The sequence below is a fragment of the Bombus impatiens genome, unplaced genomic scaffold, assembly GCF_000188095.3.
Source record: "Bombus impatiens unplaced genomic scaffold, BIMP_2.2 scf_0361, whole genome shotgun sequence".
NCBI classification, from domain to species: Eukaryota; Metazoa; Arthropoda; class Insecta; order Hymenoptera; family Apidae; genus Bombus; species Bombus impatiens.
This window is the reverse complement of record NT_176780.1, coordinates 6,016-28,892: the sequence shown is the minus strand read 5'-3', so window position 1 is coordinate 28,892 and position 22,877 is coordinate 6,016. Positions and strand designations below refer to the sequence as shown.

The window sequence follows — 22,877 nt, the reverse complement described above, 5'->3', positions numbered from 1 at the left end:
CGTACGAACCGACGTCCAGCAGCTCGTCCACACGATTCAACACTTTGCGCGTGCTGTCCTCTAGCGATCTGTGCGTAAATCTCGGGAGTAACGAGACAATTTACAATTTATTTATCAACATTTAATTATTCAACGATATGGCCGATTTTATTCAGATATTCGTCGACCACGTTTATCTTTCCCTTGTTACTTGGATATTTTCATTTATCTTTTCGCCATTCACTTTTTCAAGATTTAAATAAATTTTCCCAACAACCTTGTTGGTTCCGTGTTCGTGGATTGTTTGAGTTCGATGTACTCGTACACGCGTTCGTGTATTTTTCAAAATTACACAGAGCAATTATAAAAGCATATTCTCCTCCTCGTTTCGATACATGGCGCGCGTTTCTACCATCGAAGGGAAAAGAATCGTCGATTTAAACGGTTTTCTGATCGTTTCAGGTTCGTACACGATACTGTTCGAGCTTGGTACCACGGAACCCTCGGCCAAGTGAGAATTTCTTCGCGCACGTTTCGACGTAAAAAGAATTCGCTTTTACGATCGGTCTGCTCGATTTTGAAATATCTTATACTGTATACAGGAGGCAAAGGAATTATGGTTACAAGTTTTGTGCGTCGATAGAACGTATTGAAAGAAATGAGAGATGCGCGTGTTTTCTCCGGTTACTTGCTACAACAACGTCGAACGATTCCCGGAGAAACGTAAATATCAATTTCTTCGTCTCACGTTACGTTCGATAATCGCTCGTATTTCGCACGTTCGCGTCGTCTATCTCCGAACGGATATCAAGTTTCCATAATATCGAAGAAATAGATAAATAGAAGCGTTCGTAACCGAGTGAATTTGGAAATTTACCGAAGGAATAATCATCGTGTTGATTATTAGCTGGTTAAATCGTCGTCGTTATTAAAATATTTTTCATTATTTTTCAATAAGTTCTATTACTCTAAAAAATTTGTATCTAAAATTTCCTTACAACCTCTATACACGTAAGTTAATTCAATATACATGTTAATTGCGTTATTTACAGAAGTAATTAAGACATAATTAAGAAGAGGAAGATGGGGGGGGGGGCTTCGTATAAAATTACATGGTATCGATGCCGATCATTCGAACTACACAGACGCAAAAGGTTGCTGATATTTTATAATTTGATCTGTTCAGATTCTATGTCAATTTGTTTGATTAATATCCGTTATTTTCTGTCGATTAAATCGAACAAACGTAATTGCGCACGATTTTCTTTCAATTTTTTCCATACGCAAGAAAAGCCACGGAAAGGTCAACCCTTTGCGTGTGAGCGTTTCACCTGATAACCGAATAAATTTTCGTATTTCGATCGAACTGTCGGCTCGTTTAAATCGTTTATTTACACATTTACGATTTCTCCAATCGTTTCTATCGTCGAAAGCCGTTCGCTCGAAAGACTCGAGTTTTTAGAGCGGAATTTGCGAAAGTTTGTAACCAGGGTAACCAATAAATTCTCAAGTACAAACGCTAACGATATCCGATTGTAAAAGTGTGACGAGTTTATCTTTTATCTCGCGCAGACAGGCAAAGTTGGAATTTGCGAAATAAAAATGACGAGCCTGCCGGTAAAGGCAGCAGAGATGGAACGAAACGAATAAGCAGAACGTGTATCGTTAAAATGAAACAGAACTCATTTATTAAAATCGTTACAGTTTATCCAATGTTTCAAACGCTACAAACGTTACTGAAAATATTCGGAAAAAGCGACGAGCTCGAAGAATTGCGTGAATTCTTTTACAATATAATTATCGCGTTAGGTAAGATTGAAAAATTAAAAGTTAGTAAAAATAAAAACCATTCATTGCTCGATTCTCGAGAGCAAATTAGTCGCTTAATAATTTCAATTATCGAAGAGTATCGATGTTAACAAAGAAAATGATAACGTATTGTTGTTGTTGTTGTTGTTGTTGTTGTTATTATTATTATTATTGGTATTAAATATTTACGATATTTAATTAGAATAGCAAACTTTTCAAACGAGGCTACAATTACTTAATAATATATATATATGTGTATATATAAATTGGAACATTTATGAAAATATTGTTTTTCTCAAAGACTGCTAAAAATTTGAAACTCATCAGAGAAGTTATCAGCTACCCTATTTTTAATTTGAGGCACGCGTTACACATACATATATTTCCGATACCGTCCCCCGGAAAATAAATTCGGTTTGCCTTTATATTCCTTGCGGCAAGTGTATCGTTCGTTCGTTTTTCCTTCGTTTCTCGACGTAGAGGAAAAGACGAACGTTAATTTTCTTCATCATATCCGCCATCTCTTTGGAAGATACGGACATTTTGTGGAATATTCAACGACACAAGATACACCGTCCAGCGATTTCTTTGGTACAGAAACGTATTTCGCTTTACAAACAATGAAAATTTTTCTTTTTTTTTTTTTTTTCTTTATCCAAGCATCTGCATAATTAGAATTGTCGGATGTTCGTACACGAAATTATAATACAGAATTTCCTCTTTTCTTCCTCCCTTTCGTCCGATAGGCTTTCCGTGTTCTAAAGGACTAGAAGTGCTACAGAGGGCAATTTATTTACAACTATAACGTCTACTATAATCCGTTCTTTCATTCTTTCTTTGCTCTCCGTTGAACGTTACATTCGCTACGTGCGCATCCAGCCTCCATTACCGATAATTCGAACAGTCGAATTTAATTAACGATCACAACGATAACAAAATCTCTCTTTTATACTTCGTTCGTGTTCGGTCGTTGAACGTACGAAAGAATATATGTTTTTATCGGAAAAGGAAAACTTGGGTATTTTGTAGGTTAATGTATAATCTTCCTGGAAAGTTTTAGCTGGCGTCTGTTACATGACGTAGCGAAAGATACGTTATATTGGCTTGGCAACTAAATGATTGCGGGCTTTGTCAATACTACCTAATGACAAAACCCGCAATCACTTATTTGTCAACTCAATATATTAGGCCTAATTTAATCAACGAGAAACTTTGGTGCGTACAGTTTGGACACTGTTCGATCGGGTATTTTCACGTTTATCTTTGGTATGATAGTTCACAGAACAGCGAAGATAGAAACTTAACTAAAGAAAATTATGCGCTAATTCTTTTTTCCCTCGTTCAACTAAAATAAAAATAATACAACGATAAAAATACCTGCGCGAGCTTGCCAACTATTTCGGTAAATCGATAAATTAGTCATCGACTTTACCAGCGTTATCGACTCATGTACATCGAAATTCTCCTAATTTTGTTTTTCTCTCGTTAGCATATATTTTTATTTCTCACATTGTTACAATATAATTGTCACGTTTTCATTTCGCGATCAGGAATAACACACGTGATAAAGTTAGTCGCAATATCGTCGTTGGAAACTGTACAATTCATTTTTCTTTTCCCGTGCAACATCGTCGTTATCCTTCGGCTCTAAATACTCGTCGTAATCGCCTCTTCGCTTGCATTTTGATACCGCATATTGTCGCAGCTATTTACACATATTAAAATAATTACACATTCAAGTTACGTATAATCAATATATATATATCCACTCGGCTTTCTTTTCTTCTGTTTAATCGTATCTTCGTATTCGTATTTATATATGTATATATATAATATCTTATCTGCTGTATATCGTATGCAAAGTTCCATACATCTTAGTCGTTTAAACAATATATTATGAATCTGACGTAACACGAAGAGTAACAAACACAGTCTACAATATGACTCGAACTGTAATACGATCATCAAATCTTGAACATTATTTACAACGCCATACTACGAAGAACGTTCTCCTTCTCCTTTTCTCCCTCTTTCCTTTCTATCAACAGGTTTTTACCTATGTCTTTGGTTTTAAATCGTGTGCACGCTAGCCACGATAAACTAGAATTTCATTACGAGTACAAATAACACTCTAAACAGCGCGTATAATGTATCTTTGTGTGTTATCATGTGTGTTAACCGTATTTGTCTGTTAAACGTGTGTGTTTACATGTATACGTATGTATGTATGTATGTATGTGTACAGAGTTAGAAACAGGACTTTCTCGTGCTGACGACGAACGCGTACGTTGACCGGCGTTCGACGTCCGACGATCGATTCTGTCGCATTTTGTCAAACAACATTTAACGTGGGCACACCGTGTTTGTCGATAAGTATCTTAGGCAATGAATCATGGTACAAGACGATAGGGCGTAACGACGCAGCTTCCACACGTCAGTCCGTCAGTCGCTTTGCACTGCGTTTTAAGCGACCACCTGCAATCAAATATTTCATTATGAATTTTCTACACATACTTTTCATATATTTATATAATTCTATTGCAAACGTTTGAAAAAGTCGATATTTCCTTCTTTACTCTCTTCTTTGAGACATCGTTTCTTTCGATGTTTCAGGGAATACAGTTTCGTGTTCTGAATTTCGTGAAACCACGCGAGAAAGAAATTTTCAATGTTTTCGCATGGATGTAAAAAACTGGCGAGGATTATTTCGTTACGTCGGAAATTGTTTCTCGAATGATATTTTTGGACGCTTCCGGAGGGAAATATTAGGTTGTCCGAAAAGTTTCTTTCGTTTCATAAAGTGATAATAGACGAACGACAATTTCTGTTTTATATTATTTTATTGAACTAGGTATGATCCATTTCCTTCTATTTCTATTATTATGTTCGTGCATAATTCAATAAACTAATATAAAACAAGAAAAATTGTGCGTCTATTATTTCCTTATAAAACGACAGAAACTTTTCGAACAACCTAATATCTCGTCGATAAAGCGATAGTTTGCACGAGGTGGACTTTAGCGAAAATTATTTGCTACTCAAATGAATTGGTGTATGTGATACGTATGTATGAACGAAAATGAAAGTAGAAGAGAGATTTGTTACGTTAGAAGTATGCAGATTAGCTTTTCCTAATTACTTACTTCCAAGGGAGAGATTTTTTAAAATAATTTTTTAAAGAGTTTTTAAAGAATTGCATAATTTATATAACGTTTAATGCTTGTGAAATTGCAACGACGAAGTTGTTGGATCGTTGCTTGAAAACTGTAAAAAATTTTATGGAAATTAGCTACTTGAACTACGTGTATCCTGCTCTGAAAAAGTTACAACTCTTTGATGTTTTATTCAGAGGATGTAGGCCAATTTAACGTAAAACGTATCAAATTCCACGAGAGATAAGCAAATTGAATTTGAAATGATTTAACGCAGAAAATATTATATATTCATTTACTTACCTATTAGTCGAACATGTTGAACATGTTGACCAGTGCTTGATGCGCTATGACTAGTAGGACGTTAATTGACAATCCACAGGCGAAATTTCCTGCAATCAAAGAACAGTTGGCGTCAAAAGAAGGAAACGTACTTTTATATCTTAACGTTAACATTTGCTCGAAACGTATTTTCAATGCGTTCCTCTATTTACTATATATCCTTGCTGGTTGTAGTCGATGCTAGTGCAGTTGCGTTATAATGCTCGAAAATCTAATAAAACATAAATGTAAAGTCATTCGAATTGGCTGGCAGATCGCGCGTATCTATGCGTTTTTACTATACTCCATTCGAATAAGGATGTTACGTCCCGGGGCTTACTATAGGCCGTGTTCCTAACCGTCTTCTTTGGTACTACAGTGTCGTAGCCAGATCGTCTTACATGACCAGCGAAATATACCCAACGTAGCTGTCGTCAAGCAGCGAGTTCTAGAAACATCGATTCGCCTTCAGTTCGCTATTTTACACAAAGAAGGTAGCATACTTGATCATAGGCGCGAACAGTTGCGAGACTCGAGTGTGACATCAGTCACTTCTCAACCTACACCAGAGATGACATCGACCTCCGACTTTCGGACTCCTTTGGACACATCACCACCTTATCGTCATAACCTACACAGAGCCCCTTAACATCCTCAAACCCGAACTTATATAAACCGAGACTTCACCCAGCTCGGGCAGTTCTTGTTCTAGTTGCTGTTCTTGTACAACAGCCTTTTACGGTTATTCTGTTATTGTAAGTGTCAAAATTATAATAATGTTCGATAAAAGAAAATTAATAATTGGGTTACGACTCGGCTTTCTTTTCTCTTACAACCCAAGTATCAATTTTACGTGACACGAGCGTGGTGGGGGTCGTCTCCCAGAGAAGACAAAGGAGAAAGTCGAAGGGCTGTCAGTATTATTTGAGGATTCAAACCGAACGCATCGAGAGGTTGAGAGTAATAAAATCGAGGTCGCTTAGTCAAACGGATACATCGAGAAATATCATAAAGTCGAGTCGAATTACAGTAACGAACTAATGGTATCATCGTTAAATCATTTGTGACGTGTTCATTATAATTTTAAATATTGTTAAATACACAAGTTTATATCAACCGTGTTAATTCAGTGTCACAATCATTTGAACTACCTCTGTTATCCTAATCGAAACAGGGGAACGGCTGATTCGCGGCGTCGATCATCAGAATCGTAGCGTTTTCCTCGCTATCGCGTCTCTCCACGAACGGTCGTAACAAAGGAAATCTCCTCGAACTTGGTAAAAAAAACAAAATTCATATCTTTGTCACGATCAGTTGCCTTTTTAATAAAATGCAAATATAAAGCGATCGAAATCAGCCGGTACATCATAAATAATCGTTTAATCTGCGTTTAACTTCGTTTACAAGATTCAATTTATTTTCCTTTGCATCCTCTTGCGAAAAAAGAATTCTTCTCGAACATATCCTGCTTCCTTGCCAAATAAAACACGAGCTTAAAATTCATAAATCAGCTGTTACATCGTTGATACTTTTCGCAATTTAATCAACTTCATATATACGTTTATATCCTTTTCCAAAAAAAAAAGAAAAAAATTCTTTTCCAACGTTATCAGAGGAAATTCACGTCTCAATTTCTTTTCCTTGTCCGGCCGTTATCACCGCGATCGATAGCGTGCTTTTTGCGTGCATTATTATTTCAAACGTAATCGACCGGCGGACCGGTTAACCGGTGCGTTACACGTCGATAAACATGCCGATGAGCCAGCGCGCTGCAAAGTATCTTTCACGACTGGAAATTATAGTCGCGGATACCATTTTCTTTTACGGTGGCCCGTTAAGCTTTGATTACGATCAGGCGAAAAGTTTATGAGATACGACAGCGGTATAACGCCGCTATACTTTGTTCGTGACACCGGCGTTACGCTAAGTCAGGGACCGCTAATGTAAACTGCATGTCCTTAAATTAGGGGAATGTGTTCCGCGAACCGGGCCGTTTCGCTTTATCTCTTCTTCTTCTTCTTCTCTCACCCCCTGTCAGCAGAAGGGGTTTCCATTAGCAATAAGAATTAACTCGCCGACTACCGCCACGGCTAATTACTCTCTTATTTGCGAGCTTCCTTGTTTTACCTATTGTTTCCTTCGTTACCTTGGGAAATGTTTCCATTGCTCGAAACTTTTTTCCATGGTTGGCCGATTTAATCGTTGGCCAACGGGGAGGTGGAACACGGAGAGAGGGGTAAGACAGAAGCCAAGAGCGGACGTAACAATCGTACAGGACGCTTCGGAAATGGCCTGGCGAAAGATTTAATCGTCGACGTAGAGCAGTGCTTCGTGGGCGTTTCGAAAACGTACGGTCGGACGATTTAATCATCGCTTCGGTTGGAAGTTTCTTCCATAACGGTGTGCGTTTCGGCAAGTTCGGTGAACTCGATGAGGAGAAATCTTCCGCGGGGAAAAGAACGTTACGCGTCGCGTATCATGCGTATACGTTGCCTCCAACAATTTAATCATCCGCGGTGGAAGTTGTTTTTCTTGCGCAATGTGTTTCTGGCTTCTGGAAAGGTCGATTACTCTGGATATATTTTGCGTTAGCGTCGCAGAATCGCGCTGCTATAAAAATTCGATGGAATTTCTGAAGTATTTGATCGCGATATTTCTCTGATTTACGATGGAAATTTGAATCTTTGAGATTTTCAAAGTCTAAGAAGACAAGAAGAGATGGCTCGTATGATTAAAAATGCAACTTGGAATCGAATACAGAAAAGGTAGGTACTTGTGTATGATATTCTTGTGATAAAATTAACGTACTCCGGAACACGTGTTTCTTATGTTGCAATTAGAAGAAAGTGGTTGGGGGTTTTTTAAAAGTTTACAAATGACGAAAACGATTTTGATCTTGTTCCAGGAACATTATTCCCTTTGCTGACATTCACGAAATACCGTACCATACTATGTTCGGAGACTGTTGCTTGAATATTTTTAACATATTGGTTCTTCCAAGTTGTGTCACTCTTGAAACAAGGATGCGATATGTATCTATAGCTGATCCGTTTAACGCTTTGACTGCCATGTTGAAATCACATGTTTCGCTGAGGGCGCCACGGGAGTATTTTTATTATTCAAAGTATATAATGGCAAAACGAGGCTTCGTTTATTTCAACAAACCATTCGCATTCGCCGTTTCGTCGTAAGCACAACGTGCAGAATATATCGTTGAAACGTGTAGGAGATATTAGTAAACGGTATTTGCTTATTCTATATATAATAGTAAGATACGTTCATACTTCTAACTTCAAATATACGATTATAAAGCGGCATTTACAATTATTTTCTAAGGTGTGTTTATGATAATATTCGTAGATTACTCCTCGAAGATATGGATGCAAACACAGTGCACCATTAGATTCAAGATTTGTTCTCATTTTTTTTATCGATGTTCTAATAAAAATGTTTAATCGTTCAATGGGGCACTTTTTGTTTCAAAGTATCTTCTATTTATCGGTTATATTCAAAATGCCCTAACTGTCAATTTTCATATCATTTTTACGACTGTAAGAAGTTGAAGCGCTCTGGTCACCAATGACCACCGTGACGTCACAGGAGAAACCGTGGCCGGTCGCATATGATCAACGTGGCAGTCAAAGTGTTAATATCAGCTCAGTTGGAATAACGATTAGTATTAAACTATGGAATTTTGTTTGCTCGAACAAGTAGCCTCGAAAATCATGCGTTTTAACCCCTTCCCGTACTTTAGCGAGTCTGACTCGCGACCTGATACTTCGGCCAAACGAAAACATAACAAGCCGAGCTCGCGGACTGTTTTTTTTGCCCGTTACGATCGTGACTGAATGTTAGTTCTTGTTTACGAGCATCAGTCTGGTCTGTTTAGCGCGCGTCGATGTCTACCGCGTGGGCCCAACTTTCGTTGAACTAAATGGCACGGGAAGGCGTTAAGCGAAACGTTAGTATTTAACACTAGAAATACCACAGCAGTCAAAATGACTGGTTCTACAATTTTATAAATGTGTCAACTGTCGTTTAGACGCACCCGAACCGGCTGACAGCGGAAACGATCAACACATCAAGCATAGAAAGAAGACTAAAAAGGAAACACCCAACAGATCTCATAAAGGATATAACCTAACAAACACGAAGATGGTACCCCGCTGGGTGTAGCCACCCACATGATAATCAAACAGCCAAAAAATTCTACCAAATGTCCAAATCGGACAAATTGTGAATGTAAACAACTAAATAAAAAAAAAAAAAAAAAAGAACCCTCGTTTAGGTTGATCATGGTCCCAGATGGATTAATAATACTAAAAATGTACTACATAACATGGAATTGTTTCTATAAGAAAGTAATAAATCAATAAATATAAAAATATTCCATTATTACGTATTTTTTAAAGATCAGTCATTTTGACTGGTTTTTGGTCGAAATAACTTCGTGTTAACTATCGGTAGTTCTAGCGTTAATATATAAGTTTCGTACTAAATATTTTGTATTTGGAATTAATGCGATTTAATTACAGAATATATCCGTATATATGGAAACACTTGGCAATTTTAGTTTCTGTCGTCCATAATCAGGGAGACAGCAGCGAGTTGAAATTGAATGCTACTGATTTCGTGCAGTTATAGCGTATCCATATGATAATGATCCACTGGCGTTGCTATCTGATGCAAACGAGGTCTAACTTCCATGGCTAATTAGTGTACATTGTTAGAAGCATTGACCGTCTGTGTTAACTTAATAACAAGTAGAAATTAAGTTTCCAAGTTCTTTGTCTATTGCTCATTTTGCTCTGTTCTAAAATGATCGAATGGAAGAAACTTCCTAAACTGGATATAAGCTTTTAAACGAAACGCCTGGCATCTATGAAATTTAACTAGATCCACGCTGCATATTAACATAATCCAATCTCGTTCAAGTTGAAACACGTTGAACGTGTTTACGAGCATGATTTCCGATGATTCGCGCTACCAATTAATCGAAAGACGTACTTTGCCAATTCTTAACTAATTTCAACGTTGTATCTCAGTCTTCTTTGTTCTTCTTCCTTTCCTTTCTTATAGTATACTTTATAAATAATACATATCAGAGCGGTGTATATGCATAAACGAGATTTTAATCATTTCAACATGGTCAAAACGAAATCAATCGATCACGCGCAATTTCTATTTGGTTGAAATAAAGATACGTTGTTCTCGAATAATATTAACTAATTGGCTCGCTTCCAAATTTATAAAACTCGTCGGTTTCGGAATTCAAAAATTCTTTATGTACTACATATGCTGCTTATATCATAATATATTCATTTCGAGGTAATTTATCGATGAAATATCGTAATATTTAATATCGCTCTCTTTCCTTAGTAGTAGTTCGATAATTATTATATCGACGATAAAATCAAATCAAATTAATCTACCAAACTAGAATTATCGTAGAAACGATGTTAATAGGTTAACAATTTCGATATCGCAAATTTTCAAGTACGTTCGAGTGGACTTTAGGACGAAGAAAAGTTGTGACTCGACTTTTAACTAAGCTTTAACCCTTTGCACTGATATGTCGAGTATGACTCGACATTAGTTTTTATCTCAGAAGCTCCTTTGTCGAGTTTCGCTCGACATTCCTTCATGTCCACCTTTGTCCGCAAAACGTGCGAAAGGAAACCAAGATTGCATGCTGGAAATTGTTTCAAGATGTATCGTACACTGAAAAATTACAAAATACAACAATAGTGTGAATAAAACTGGTGTTTAAGTGAATTTCTTTCTTCCTTTATTTATTTAAATTGTCTTATGTTTTAGTTCAAGTAAATTTCAAATAAAAATTGAAAGAAATTGAAATAAAATTCCCAGTGCAAAGGGTTAAACGTGAAAAGTTGTAAGCATTTAGGTCAAATGACATTAAAACGAACAAGATTACGACCAAGTAAAAATATTATCTTTCCGATTACTATATATATTTCCAAATTCAACGAGATATCGTAAACTAATCTGTCCGCGTTTTCCCGTATTCGAGAAAACGCCGATACGTTTCCCGAAGCGCGGTGGCGTTCGAATTGCATCGTCTTTCTAAAATCCTTTTTCTTTTTTTTTCGTCAGATCTGCCACCGTATTACGCGGCAAAAGAAAGTTACACACGTCGTTCCCCTTTGATGCTTGGCTAGAAACTTTAACGCGTTGCCGGCGATATGGATCGGCAAACTGCTTGATAGCGTTATCACCGAGGAAATTCGTGCGCCAGTGTGTAAGAGGAGAAGGTATTAACGCAACCTCAACTTCGGCTATTTATTAGCGTAGCGCAGTAATGCCAGCTGATGAGCTTCAAGAGGAAATGCCACTTCCCTTCATCCCCTTCAACCAGAACTTACGCCGCTGTTAGTTTATTAACCGTATCCTTCGCTGATGCTCGATTATCAACGAAGAGATTAATCTACTGTATATACGTAGCTGGTCTTCGTACGTTATTTATTCTTTTTCTTGGTCGTCGTCGCAGGGAAACTCAAAGTTTTATTAATTCGCAAGCGATCGAAATTAAACGCCACGTCATTTAGCGTTTACAAGTTTGGATTTTTATCTTTAGTGGAATAAAAATTCTCCTTTTACACTCTGCAGTCTTTATTTTATACGAGCGAAATAAATAAAAGTTAAAGCGTTAAGGATGAGACGAGTTAAGGTATTTTCTTGGCCGGTTAAATTGTTTTTCACGATGAAGAAACCTCGTCGGTTTGGTTGAATTTCAGTTTGAGTTTCAGTTTAGTCGGGTTTTAAACGCGTGTATTGCGAGAAATTCAGAAACAATGTAGCTGCGGTGTATTCTTTGATATTTCGTAATTATTCTCTTTAGCTTTGTTCGATGATTTAGAGACAATATACGTAGAGCATATTTTTTCATACTTCAAATACTCTTTTTAAATCTTTCATTTGACGCAGTTTCGTTTTGACGGAGACAGCTTGAATTTAATTTAGTTTATCAGCGAGATTCAGTGTCTCTGAATTTTTTATTAAATTGCGTAGAATATTTGTCACGCATTTTTTGTCTTTGCCATCCCACGGCGTAAAACTTTGTTAATTTCGCCAGTATTTTTTCCTTTTTTCTCGACGAATTTGAATATTTGAGATTCAGTTGAATTTCAAACGGATACGTTAAACAGAATTCTTAACGAAAGTAAATACCTTTTACCAGGTGATTCCCGCGTGATTTCCTCTGCCCGTCCCATCGAATTAAAATATCTCTCTTTCTCGTTCTCCTAACAAATTCATTTTCATTTATAAAATCTTCTATCCCGCGGGCTTCTGAATAAGAATCTCGAGCCCCACTTTTTACACAAATTAAATAACATTTATCGTACGTTCTAGGTGCGTTTTCCTCTGTCTCTTGGGTCGTTTAAAGGAGTAACGTTGCAAACTGTACTTGCAACGGTCGTTTCGCGTGATAAGAAACGGCAAAAGAACTCGGTGATTACACAAAAATTCGCCAGCTTCCTTTTGCCAGGAACGGCGTGCGAGGAAATAAGTCTTCTGTCGAGGAAATGAGAAACGCGATATAGCCGATACTGTATCACGAAAAATCGATTGGTCGAGGAAATTCCAGATGATTCGCTTATCGCGATTATCGACCCGCGAAACTACAACATTCATTTTTAAAAGCACTTTCGTTTCGAAGCACTTTCTTTTCTCTTTTTTTTTTTTCGTTACTCCAACTGTTTGTTGTGTATTTTTAAACGACATAAAAAAGAATATAAAAAGAAGATTAATGAAAAAGGAAAACGAAGAGAAAGCGAAAGAAGAGGCGATGAATCAGAAGCGAAAGTAATAAATCATAAAGCAACCGAAATGTCGGCGCCTGTATCGAAAATTATTATCCACCGTTCTTTGAGAATTAATCTTTCGCGTGGCTAAATATTTATATTCTATTTCACAGAAAGACACTGGCCTGTTCACAAGCTTCGTTTACTAGTGGATTTATACAAACATTAATCTCGATAGAATATTTACGAAGAAACATAGTTGCCATTATAAAGCACGTTGCGGACTCCTGCTGTTTATTTATTTACTATGTCTAGAAATTGTTTGTATTTCCTCTTGCATACCACGTGCAAATACTTGTTATTTTGTTAGCCCGGTTGGCATAATTAACGTATAAATATTTTACTTGTCGATGAGGAAGAGGCGTGTTAGCAGAAGGACACGTTGCACAGTTGTTAACCGTGTTCGAGATGTTTGAAATTTGGGTTACATCGTTCGAGAACTTTGAGCAGATTGAGCTGTATCTTGTATGAAATTATTTCGGAGAAAAATAAAAAGAGAAAAAATAAAAAACAATTTTGTTAAAAATACGGTAACCAAAAATCTTTAACCGAGAGATTCTGTTATATGAAATCAAAGAGAAAAATAAAATAAATAACATAAACGAAACGATGGTATAATATTGTTCGATATGTAAACTATTACTCTACTGCGCCGAGATCAAAATTAACTTTGTTTTATCCGTTGATCGTTGTACGCGTTTCACGATGCGTGTGTAACACTGATCGTAAACTTAGAACAGAGATAAAAATTGGACATCGGATGCAAGCAGTGAAACGAACTTAGGAAGTATTTGTATGCCTATGGTTAACGATTCTAACATGATCAGAGCATCGAACAGCATTTGGTGCCTCAGAATAAATGTCAAAGTGCGATAGAGTGCAGAAAACACGATGCCAAAAACAAGCTGTTCAAAGGTATGCACCGAAGCGAACGGTTTTTTGAATTGAAAGGATATTCACGTGTATAACATCGATTATCCAATGTACTTATTCGTATAAAGAAAATTAAAAAGATACTTGAAAATCTCGCTTCTGTTCGATTCAAAGCGAACTACAAACTAAGAAATAATCTTTAAATCAATTTTAACTTTTTCTTTGTTTCCGAGTAAATAAAAAAAAAAAAAAAAAGAAAAGAGAAAAGAGAATATTACAGTAAATCGAACCCTAAGAGGGGATAATCTTAATATTTCTTAATTTTCTCAACTGAAATCTGACAGTCTATTGCCAGAATCTATGAAAAATCCACGTTTCCACGATATCTGTACGTTTCACAGTTTCGATTGCAGGATTTCATCCGAGAAAAGAAACAGATTTCGTTGGACACACGTGAATGTTTTTCCGCAACCGAAACGTTCGGCTACGAACCGTTCAAGGCAGAAAAACCGCGTGCTTCTTGTCGGCGGGTTCCTGCGGAATCTTCGCTTGCGAAATCATGGCCCCGAGCATCTAAAGCTATTTTCAAGCGTTCACGAGGAAATTTGGGCATGGGATCGGGTCGCGGGGATCGGAATCCCGTACGCAAGAAAGACAACGAGATCAATCTTGTCAAAGTTTCCAATTCTCATGAACGATGGTGGCTTATGGTGGTGATGTCGTGAATGGACGAGGAGAAATTTACAAGCCTTACCACCACCATTGCCAGCCTCTGAGTCGTTTAGCGCGTTCATCTCCATTTTGTGCTGCAGCTTCGTTGTAGCGGTTGAAGTAGTAGTAGGCGTTCCTGCACAATAAACACCACATATCGCGTCCATCAAGTAGTAAGCATATATATTTCTACGAACTGGGTAGTTAGAATGTTAGAGGAACGGATCTGGTCAATCGCGACTAGTTAGTTCGTTCTAATATTATAGTTTAGCTTGGTAGTAACGGTACAAGTAATATCGTTTCATAGCCTTAATTTGTTATATTCAAAAAGTATTGTTAGGAACAGAAAAACACACTGACAAGCTATAAGAAGTTTAAACATGAATTTCTTTCGAAACGCTCACACCTTATACGTATATCATAGTTTATTCTTGTTAGAAACGTAGAGAAGAAGCGAAGATTAAAGAATGAAAGAATATAGAAAATGAAAGTTAAGAAAAGGAACAGATATGGGGTTTCTATTGGGTACAAGATACATATTTTCCTAATGTGTACATGTTATTCTACGGAAGCGGTGTAATTTATTATAGCAATTTTCTATTTATTATAAGAAATGTACTACGTATATATAATACGTATATGTAATAATTATATTTTAATTTAAGTTATAAATTACAATTATATTTAATTTAAGTGATTTAATTATTTGTATCGTTGGACGGTTTGACAGTGACAGTATAAAACAAAGATCATCGGAAACGTCGAATCGTTAGTAACGAATGAAACAAAAGATCGATCGAAAGACTAAATGAATCTGGTGAAACTTATGAAGATGTTTAATATGCGCATGCACTCGAAGATTATTCGTCTAATTGTACATATTCATAGCACGTTTTGTAAACGCAGTATAAACGCAGTATGGCGTAGCAGCGAATAAAACAAATAAAATTTTGATTGGAAATGGGTCAGTTTGTTCTGAGGTTTAGACGTGTCGCAAGCATGTTTTTAATATTTTCTACTATATTAACGGACATTTCGTGGTCAAAACGTAACAATTTCTTTTCCAACTATTCTATTTTCTTCCTTGAAAGTATACGGAGATAATTGCATCAGATGGAAACGGAAGATAAATATATTTCCGCGGAATATTCCTTCGGCCAGATAATTAATGTTTTGCGGTTTGGCGCAACGTTAAACGAGCGCTGCATTATACCACATAATGCTTGGGAAACTTCAGGAGTCCTTTAATTTTATTATGCTAGTTCCGTGACAAGTGAGCGAGATAATCACGTAAAGGAACTAAGTTTTCAGCACGAGTTATCCAATGAGAAATGCGAAAAGTCAAAGTTTCTCGCGTCTATTACATTTGGAAAAATGAATTTCGTAATTACATCGTCTTCATGGAACGAGAATGACGTGACTCTATTAACATTTTATAATATATTTACGTAGCGCGAAATCTGTATTAATAATTTGTTAAGACAAAGATATAAGACATTTTGATTCATTTAATTTTGAAAAATAATTCTAAGGCATATATATGTAAATTCCCTAAGAGTTCAAACGCGGATAAACAAAGGGACTTTCTCTGTTTAACGGAAATTGTGGCCTTATTTGTTGTTACGGACAACCGATTTGTTAAACAGTCATTACACAGACAGACGATTAGAGAAGAAGAAGGATTTCGAGCGATCATAAGAAAGAAACTATTATTTAAAGTATCGAAGATTGACAGAGGAAGAGTGGTAGTTTAGGACGTGGAAAATCGATCCTCGATTTTCAGGTAAGCCTTGTACAAAGCTTTGTTATTTATTATTATTTATTGTTATTAATCATCATTAATTGTTATTTACCACTGTATTTTATTTAAGTATTGTTACAATAAACTCTATTTTCAGATTTTCAGAATCGATCCCTGAATTATCCTAGTATTGAACTTTATATATATATATATAAATTAATAGTTATAAAAGCATTCTTCTTTCTCTATACTTTACCAGTCGGTTATAGTAAACGTTACATACGCGTAATTTACAAATTCGATTGGAAAATGTTACGCTCGTCTCACATATCGATTGCACTTTGTATATACGGTTAGTAGTAAAGACGAATTAACGATCGGATTCGTTTCATTCGATTTAACTCTATCTACCATTGGTATATTTTTCGTATGCTAAAGTTAGAAAATGTATCGATTGATAACTCGGAGATGGAAGTGGTTGTAAAAAGGATATAAAGCGTTTACAGAGGTGACGACGAAAAGAAGTTTAGACAGCACGAGAGAATTATATTTTCTGCGCTATTTCCATATTGGAGGACAGAAATTTGTTATTCACAGCTGGTCGATATTTGGCTGACCACATAAATTACGAATACTCTTAGACGCTTTCTCCACAGAATTTAGAACATACTACACTCTCACGGCAAATAATTCATCATTCGTTCGTTTATATCAAAGTATCAAGCGAGTTTCGCAATTCAAATCAACCATTCGACAACACCGAAATCCGTCAACGATAAAAAATTTGCTAAACGATATTTGCCCGGTCTTCTACGTTCCTCCGGATCAAACGGCTGGAATCGGTTATTAGTCGGTGGAAGTTTGCGCGCACCTGTTCTGCCGTAGACGGCGTGACCAGTAGTACGTATCAATAATAAGTCGGCCGGGCGAGAGTTAGCGACGCGGATCGCGATGCTCGTCACGTGCGAGGCTGTCGAATAGACAGGGGCGCAAATTGGCAAACACGTGGGACGAACGAAGGGCTAACGAAGAATCCACTCTCGTGTGAAAGCGAGTCGCGCACCGTTCTATAACGTGGAGTCGTATGTCACGAAGGATGATTCAACCTCCGTGAATTTTTTCTCTGGATCCTTCGAGGAAAAGCTCGTGAGACGTTTGGTAGGAGGAAGGAGGACAGGAAGATTTAGTCCAGCGAAGCGAGAGAAAATTGGACGATAATAGACGGGGCGTGCTGCTTGCGAGTACAAGCAATTTAGCCTGTGTGTAATTTAGTCCTTTCGTTCTTCGTCTACGCCGCGTGGCCACGGCTGCAACCGGACGAACTGAAAACCCTTCTTCGGTCGAGATGATAACGAGGCAAGAGGAAGGACGTGGCTACAAGTTTCACCGCAAAATACACCGGCCGTCTGTGAGTAAACGTGATGCACACGCCAAGACTGTCGACGCCCACTACTTGACCCATCGGCGCGGGCTGGTCCTCTTAGGACTTTGCCCTTTGAACTCGACTGCCATCGCTGGAATGTCATCTTGCCGAGATCAGACGTTGCCAGGATAATGGGAGGACACGTATAATAAGCCGAAACGCTGTACGCTTGATTAAGATGATTTTGGCCAGCGACGGTCGCGGTTGCGTCCAGAATGGTGATTAAGGCCACAAGGTTTTAGGTTCTGCCGGGTTTCTCGTTGAAGAGCACCGAGGTAGATTTCAAAGGCTCTTACCTTTATCACGTAGATTCCTACAAATTACATTTGCCGCTTCTTTTCTCGTGTATATTCATAGAAAAAGAGATTATCCTGATGATTTTCACGACAATGATTTTACAAGAGAATAAATACAGACTACCGTAGTCGAAGAATATGATAAGCGATTTTAAAATTCGACGATCAACTTGCCAAAGCTCCTTTTATTTGCTTCCGACGTTTAACACGTATTTTTGCTCTCCGTTGGACATTTCAAAAATGACGATCTTTAATTAATCGTTTACAAAATTTCGTCGATTTATCCTGCGAGAAACATCTATATTCGTGAAACTAACGAAAGTCGTTTAAAACCATAAAACGAACAAAAATAGTCGGCCGTTTTCTCGCTTCAAGCAGACACCGTACGACACATCAAATACTTTGAACCTTCCTTCGCTACGAGTCCCACGTATTTCTCGCTTTAGTTAAGCGATCGTAAAACGTTATTTCGCGTTCCGCTCGAACTTTTACGAAACTCGACTTTTTACGGGATACTCGCGATTACTTCATCTCTGTAGTTCTCGTTATTTCTCGTGTCACTTTATTATCCTACTACGCGAGAAACTAATTCGGTCAAAAGAGAACGTGCTCGGCCGGAAGTCCGTCCGGTGGCGTTTGCAATATTTTCTCGCGGAAGCAGAGACGCGGAAGGCTGCGACATTTCCACACGTGTTCGTGTATCGTACTCGAAAAGATAGAGCCATGACAGGGGAAAAAAAGTGAAAAATAAAAAAAGCACGTGAATTGCCAGAATCGCAATGGTAGGGGGTGGTTTATTTACTGACCCAAAGGAAGATATCGCTTCGAAATTCAACGTTGACGTTAACGTTTCGTAGTACGTGACGCGAACGATGCGTATCGTACGCTCGTTCCGTACACGCGCATAAACATGTACACTCGTACGCATACATTTACACAGATGGGTACACACGTACGTTGCACATTCATATCTATACAGGGTTGATTTCGTTGACAATCGATCATGTTTAGTTTGTTATATTGACGCTTGTTGTTTGTTGCACGGTACAGAAAACATGTACACACAGGAGACACAATTGCACGCGAGCCAGGAGAATTCTTCGAATATTATTGAATAACGTCGAAATACATCGATGACGCGTTATATACATCGACGATCGTTACATTATATTTTGATAAATACGTGGATGAAATTTTTTAGTAGCACAGATTTGGTCGACAGGCTTTGCGATACTCACTTTGCGAAAAGTTATTACATGTTTAGCGTTCGACGATGACGATACTTGGCTTCGTAATTCCGTTTTCAGTATCGTTGAATCGAAGCTATAATTGTTAGAAAAGTACCTTCGCGATCTCTTTATGTATACCGTTGATCGTCGTTGTCCGAACGGAATATCTTAAATCGTTTAAAAACGTTAGAATCTTTCGTAAGAGAGAAAAGATAGTTTTCATACTGAAATAATTATAATCGTACCGTATGGAGAGTTTTCTAACGCTTTTACGGATCGCCAATAATTAACCCTTCAACGTTAAAACGTCCGAATCACCATAAATACCACGTAACATCTTGTTCCACGATCGAGAAATACATTCATCGTTATCGAGCAAACTATCGCGAATCTCATATATACTTGCGAGTGTTGACGTTGAAAAGTTGGAAAAAAGTTGAAAAAGAAGATTAAGGTAAACCAATTAAAACCACTCAGCGAATTTATCGCGGTTATAAAAGCGCAAACTTGGCTGGGCAAATATTTATGTCGCGAAACTGCCGGGCAAACTGAGTCGCGTTCCTATTAAAGGGTTGACGTAAATCGATTTTCCAAGGGACGCGAGAATAAAACGTCTTTAATTCGCGGTAAATGCGGCCTGCATTTCCTCTTTTCCCCCCTCCCCCAAACCTCATTAACGAGCTATTCCATTTTTTCCCCTGCTTCCCCTTTCTCGCCGCAATATGAAAAGATCGAAGGTAAAACGCTTCCGGTAGCGTGCGACAGAGAAAGATAGCAGAGACCGTAGAGATAGAGAGACGAAGATAGATAGGATAGATTAAAATACGTTTATACTAACCGGGATAGTAGACGGTTTTGTGGGAAACGTTGTAGTTCGCCTTTGGTATACCGAGCAAGCATTTGACAATCGCTGCTTCCGGTAAATCTTCGTCCAGTAAGGTCGTTCGTGATAAGATATCGTACAGTCCATCGTGACGCAGCGTAACAGTGGGCTTTGCTGTTTGCTTTTCCGGGACACCCCTGCAATAGAAGCGACGTTTGCAAAATTATCACGGCCACGTCTCAAGCTGAAATATCATGCAATATGTCGGCCGAATGAGCGGCCATTAGCATGTTAATGTTATTTCGGAGACGCACGCCCGTCTCTTGCTTCTCTGTTGTTACTGTTCTTGTTGTTCTTGTAAATTCAGATCGCTGGTCTTTGGAATAATATTCGGACACTTTTAATTTGCAACAAGAATTTCTCTAAAATTAAGCTTCTATATTTCTTTTCTTAGCATAGAACAAGGTGTACATACGGTGAACTTAATTCCGAAGATCTGAGAAATTTTAGTTGTCGAATGAACGAAGAATTAATTTCGTTAGAAACAAATTTCGAATTGCACGTAAACAGAATTTAGAGTTTCGATCGACGCTTCGAATAATCAAATCGTAATTATTCGAAATGACGAATATTCCGCGAAGTTTCGCGTGTAAGGTTTCAAAGTTATGACAAATTTTTTAACGAAAAAACAGTAATTAGATTAGATAGAGATAACATTGGATTTTTCTGTAACATGCGAGTAATTTATAATTTTGTTGTTCGATATTTTATTTTACACGTTATGTTTAAAACAATGGTAATAATAATGCTTATTTAATATAATTAACCGTTGTCTCTTTGTACGGTTCGTCTGTGTTGCAGGTTTATTATTACAGACAACACAGTGCTGCAAGACGAATCTCATAATTTTCATTGTTATCGTTGAGTGGTTCGCAGCGTTAAAATAAGACAATTTTTCCGTTTGTTTCCGTTTCAATGCTTTTATCATTCATATTTTTCCTACATACTTTTGTTACGCTTGATCCATGCAAAAGAGCTTCTATTATTAAATTATTACATCGACTACATAAAATATTATTTCTCTCAACGTTTAACAGAAAGCTCTTACGCTTTTACAATTATTACGCGTACTGGTTGCCTTCGTTATTTTACACGAACTTTTATTCGTCATTAGCGTACTCTGTAATACGTTAAATCATTAATTTCTTTTACCATAGAATGAGAATTTTGCGCGCGTGTAAAATTCAAGAGTAATTTTTACTTTTTCGCTTTACATTTCAATGTGTTTCGACCAGAGTAATTGTAAATTACGATTTCATTCTTTTCTTTTTTTTTTTTTACGAAAATGATAACACGTATCGTGTTGTTTCGTGCACAGACGTTTAATTCGCTAACAACGAAGCGGAAGTTCGTCTTTATCAAGATCTAAAAGTATCAGAAAATTAGGTAGTTTACCGTAGTGCATGGTTGAGGGGTTGAAAAGCTTGCTGGAGTACTTACTCGATGGATATATCCAGGGTGGGGTGTGGATATAATCCTTCTGCCATACACGTTATCTCCACCCCATCCTTATTATCTATAGTCTTCTTTCTATACGTAAGATCGAACTTGTCCTCCGTTGCTGGAACAAACAAGTTTTATTCGATTAAACGAACGAAGTATTACGGTCCAATTAGTTAAAATACTTTATAAAAAGGAATATATATACTGTAAGCTGTTTTGGAAAGAGAATTGTTAAATTTCACGTTCACGTGCGTTTACACGAACAACATCGTAAGTTTCTTTTTTAGAAAAATAATAAAGATAATGATATAGCTCGTTTCAATCTTTTCGACTCTGTAGGTAATAGAGAAGTTTAATTCAGAATAGAAGTAATTTTTAATATCGTGCGAAGCGTCTTCTAAAAATTTAATTTTCACGGTCTATTACGATTTCACAGATCTTCTACAAAAAACGAAGCTTTTCGTTGTTTTCGAGATTTATTCAGCCCGTTGCCTCCCTTAAACCGTCGACTCTTATTTTTCCAGTTCTCTGGCTTTTATCTATTTTTTCTACCGTGAGCTTATTGGCATAAGACAAATTGGCAGATAAATTCGACCGTGCACACAGTACAGACGATAAAGCTTAATGTTCGACAATGATTTCCGGACTGTTCGTCTGATTCAGACATATTCGAAAGCGGCCAACAGCTATGTCTGTTATTGTTGTAAAAACGACTTTGAAGTTTTATTCGTCGCACGTCCAACAAATTTACCTTCCATAGGCAACACTCTATTTTATTGCAATTTTTATTCAGACGCGTTCGCTTCCGAATATATTTTAAACCGTATCGGAAATCGCTTAATGTATCTCTATGTATTTTCCCCGTAACATATTACATTACGATGAATAAATCCTATGTTTTTCATTTCGTAACTGATTTATTGCTATTTCGTAACTGATATTGTTGTATAAAATACTGTATGCTAGACTTATCGTTAGATGACTTGACAAATGGAAATGTTTCCTTTCCGCGTGTTTTTAAACGTTTTTAACGAATAATATAAAAAGATATGACATATCCTTTTTGTGACATTTTACTCCCTTCTTAAATGCTAGTAGCTGTTTTGTTAAATAATTTTTTAATTTCGTTATCGGTCTATTTTGTCCTAATATTTCCAAAAATTTACTTATGCATCCGACTTTCCTTCTTCCGAA

The 22,877-nt window shown here is 37.2% G+C and overlaps 1 protein-coding gene across 1 annotated transcript; it reads right to left on the bottom strand.

Annotated features, from left to right (window-relative positions):
- Positions 1 to 1,639: 1,639 nt before the first annotated feature.
- Positions 1,640 to 21,811, bottom strand: LOC100748490 (the record flags this gene model as incomplete). The annotated part of the gene is made up of 5 exons (XM_003489674.3): positions 1,640 to 4,263; positions 5,244 to 5,332; positions 14,712 to 14,804; positions 20,196 to 20,377; positions 21,681 to 21,811. Coding segments are annotated over 4 exons (492 nt in total), but the record flags the coding sequence as incomplete, so codon positions are not given.
- Positions 21,812 to 22,877: the final 1,066 nt, after the last annotated feature.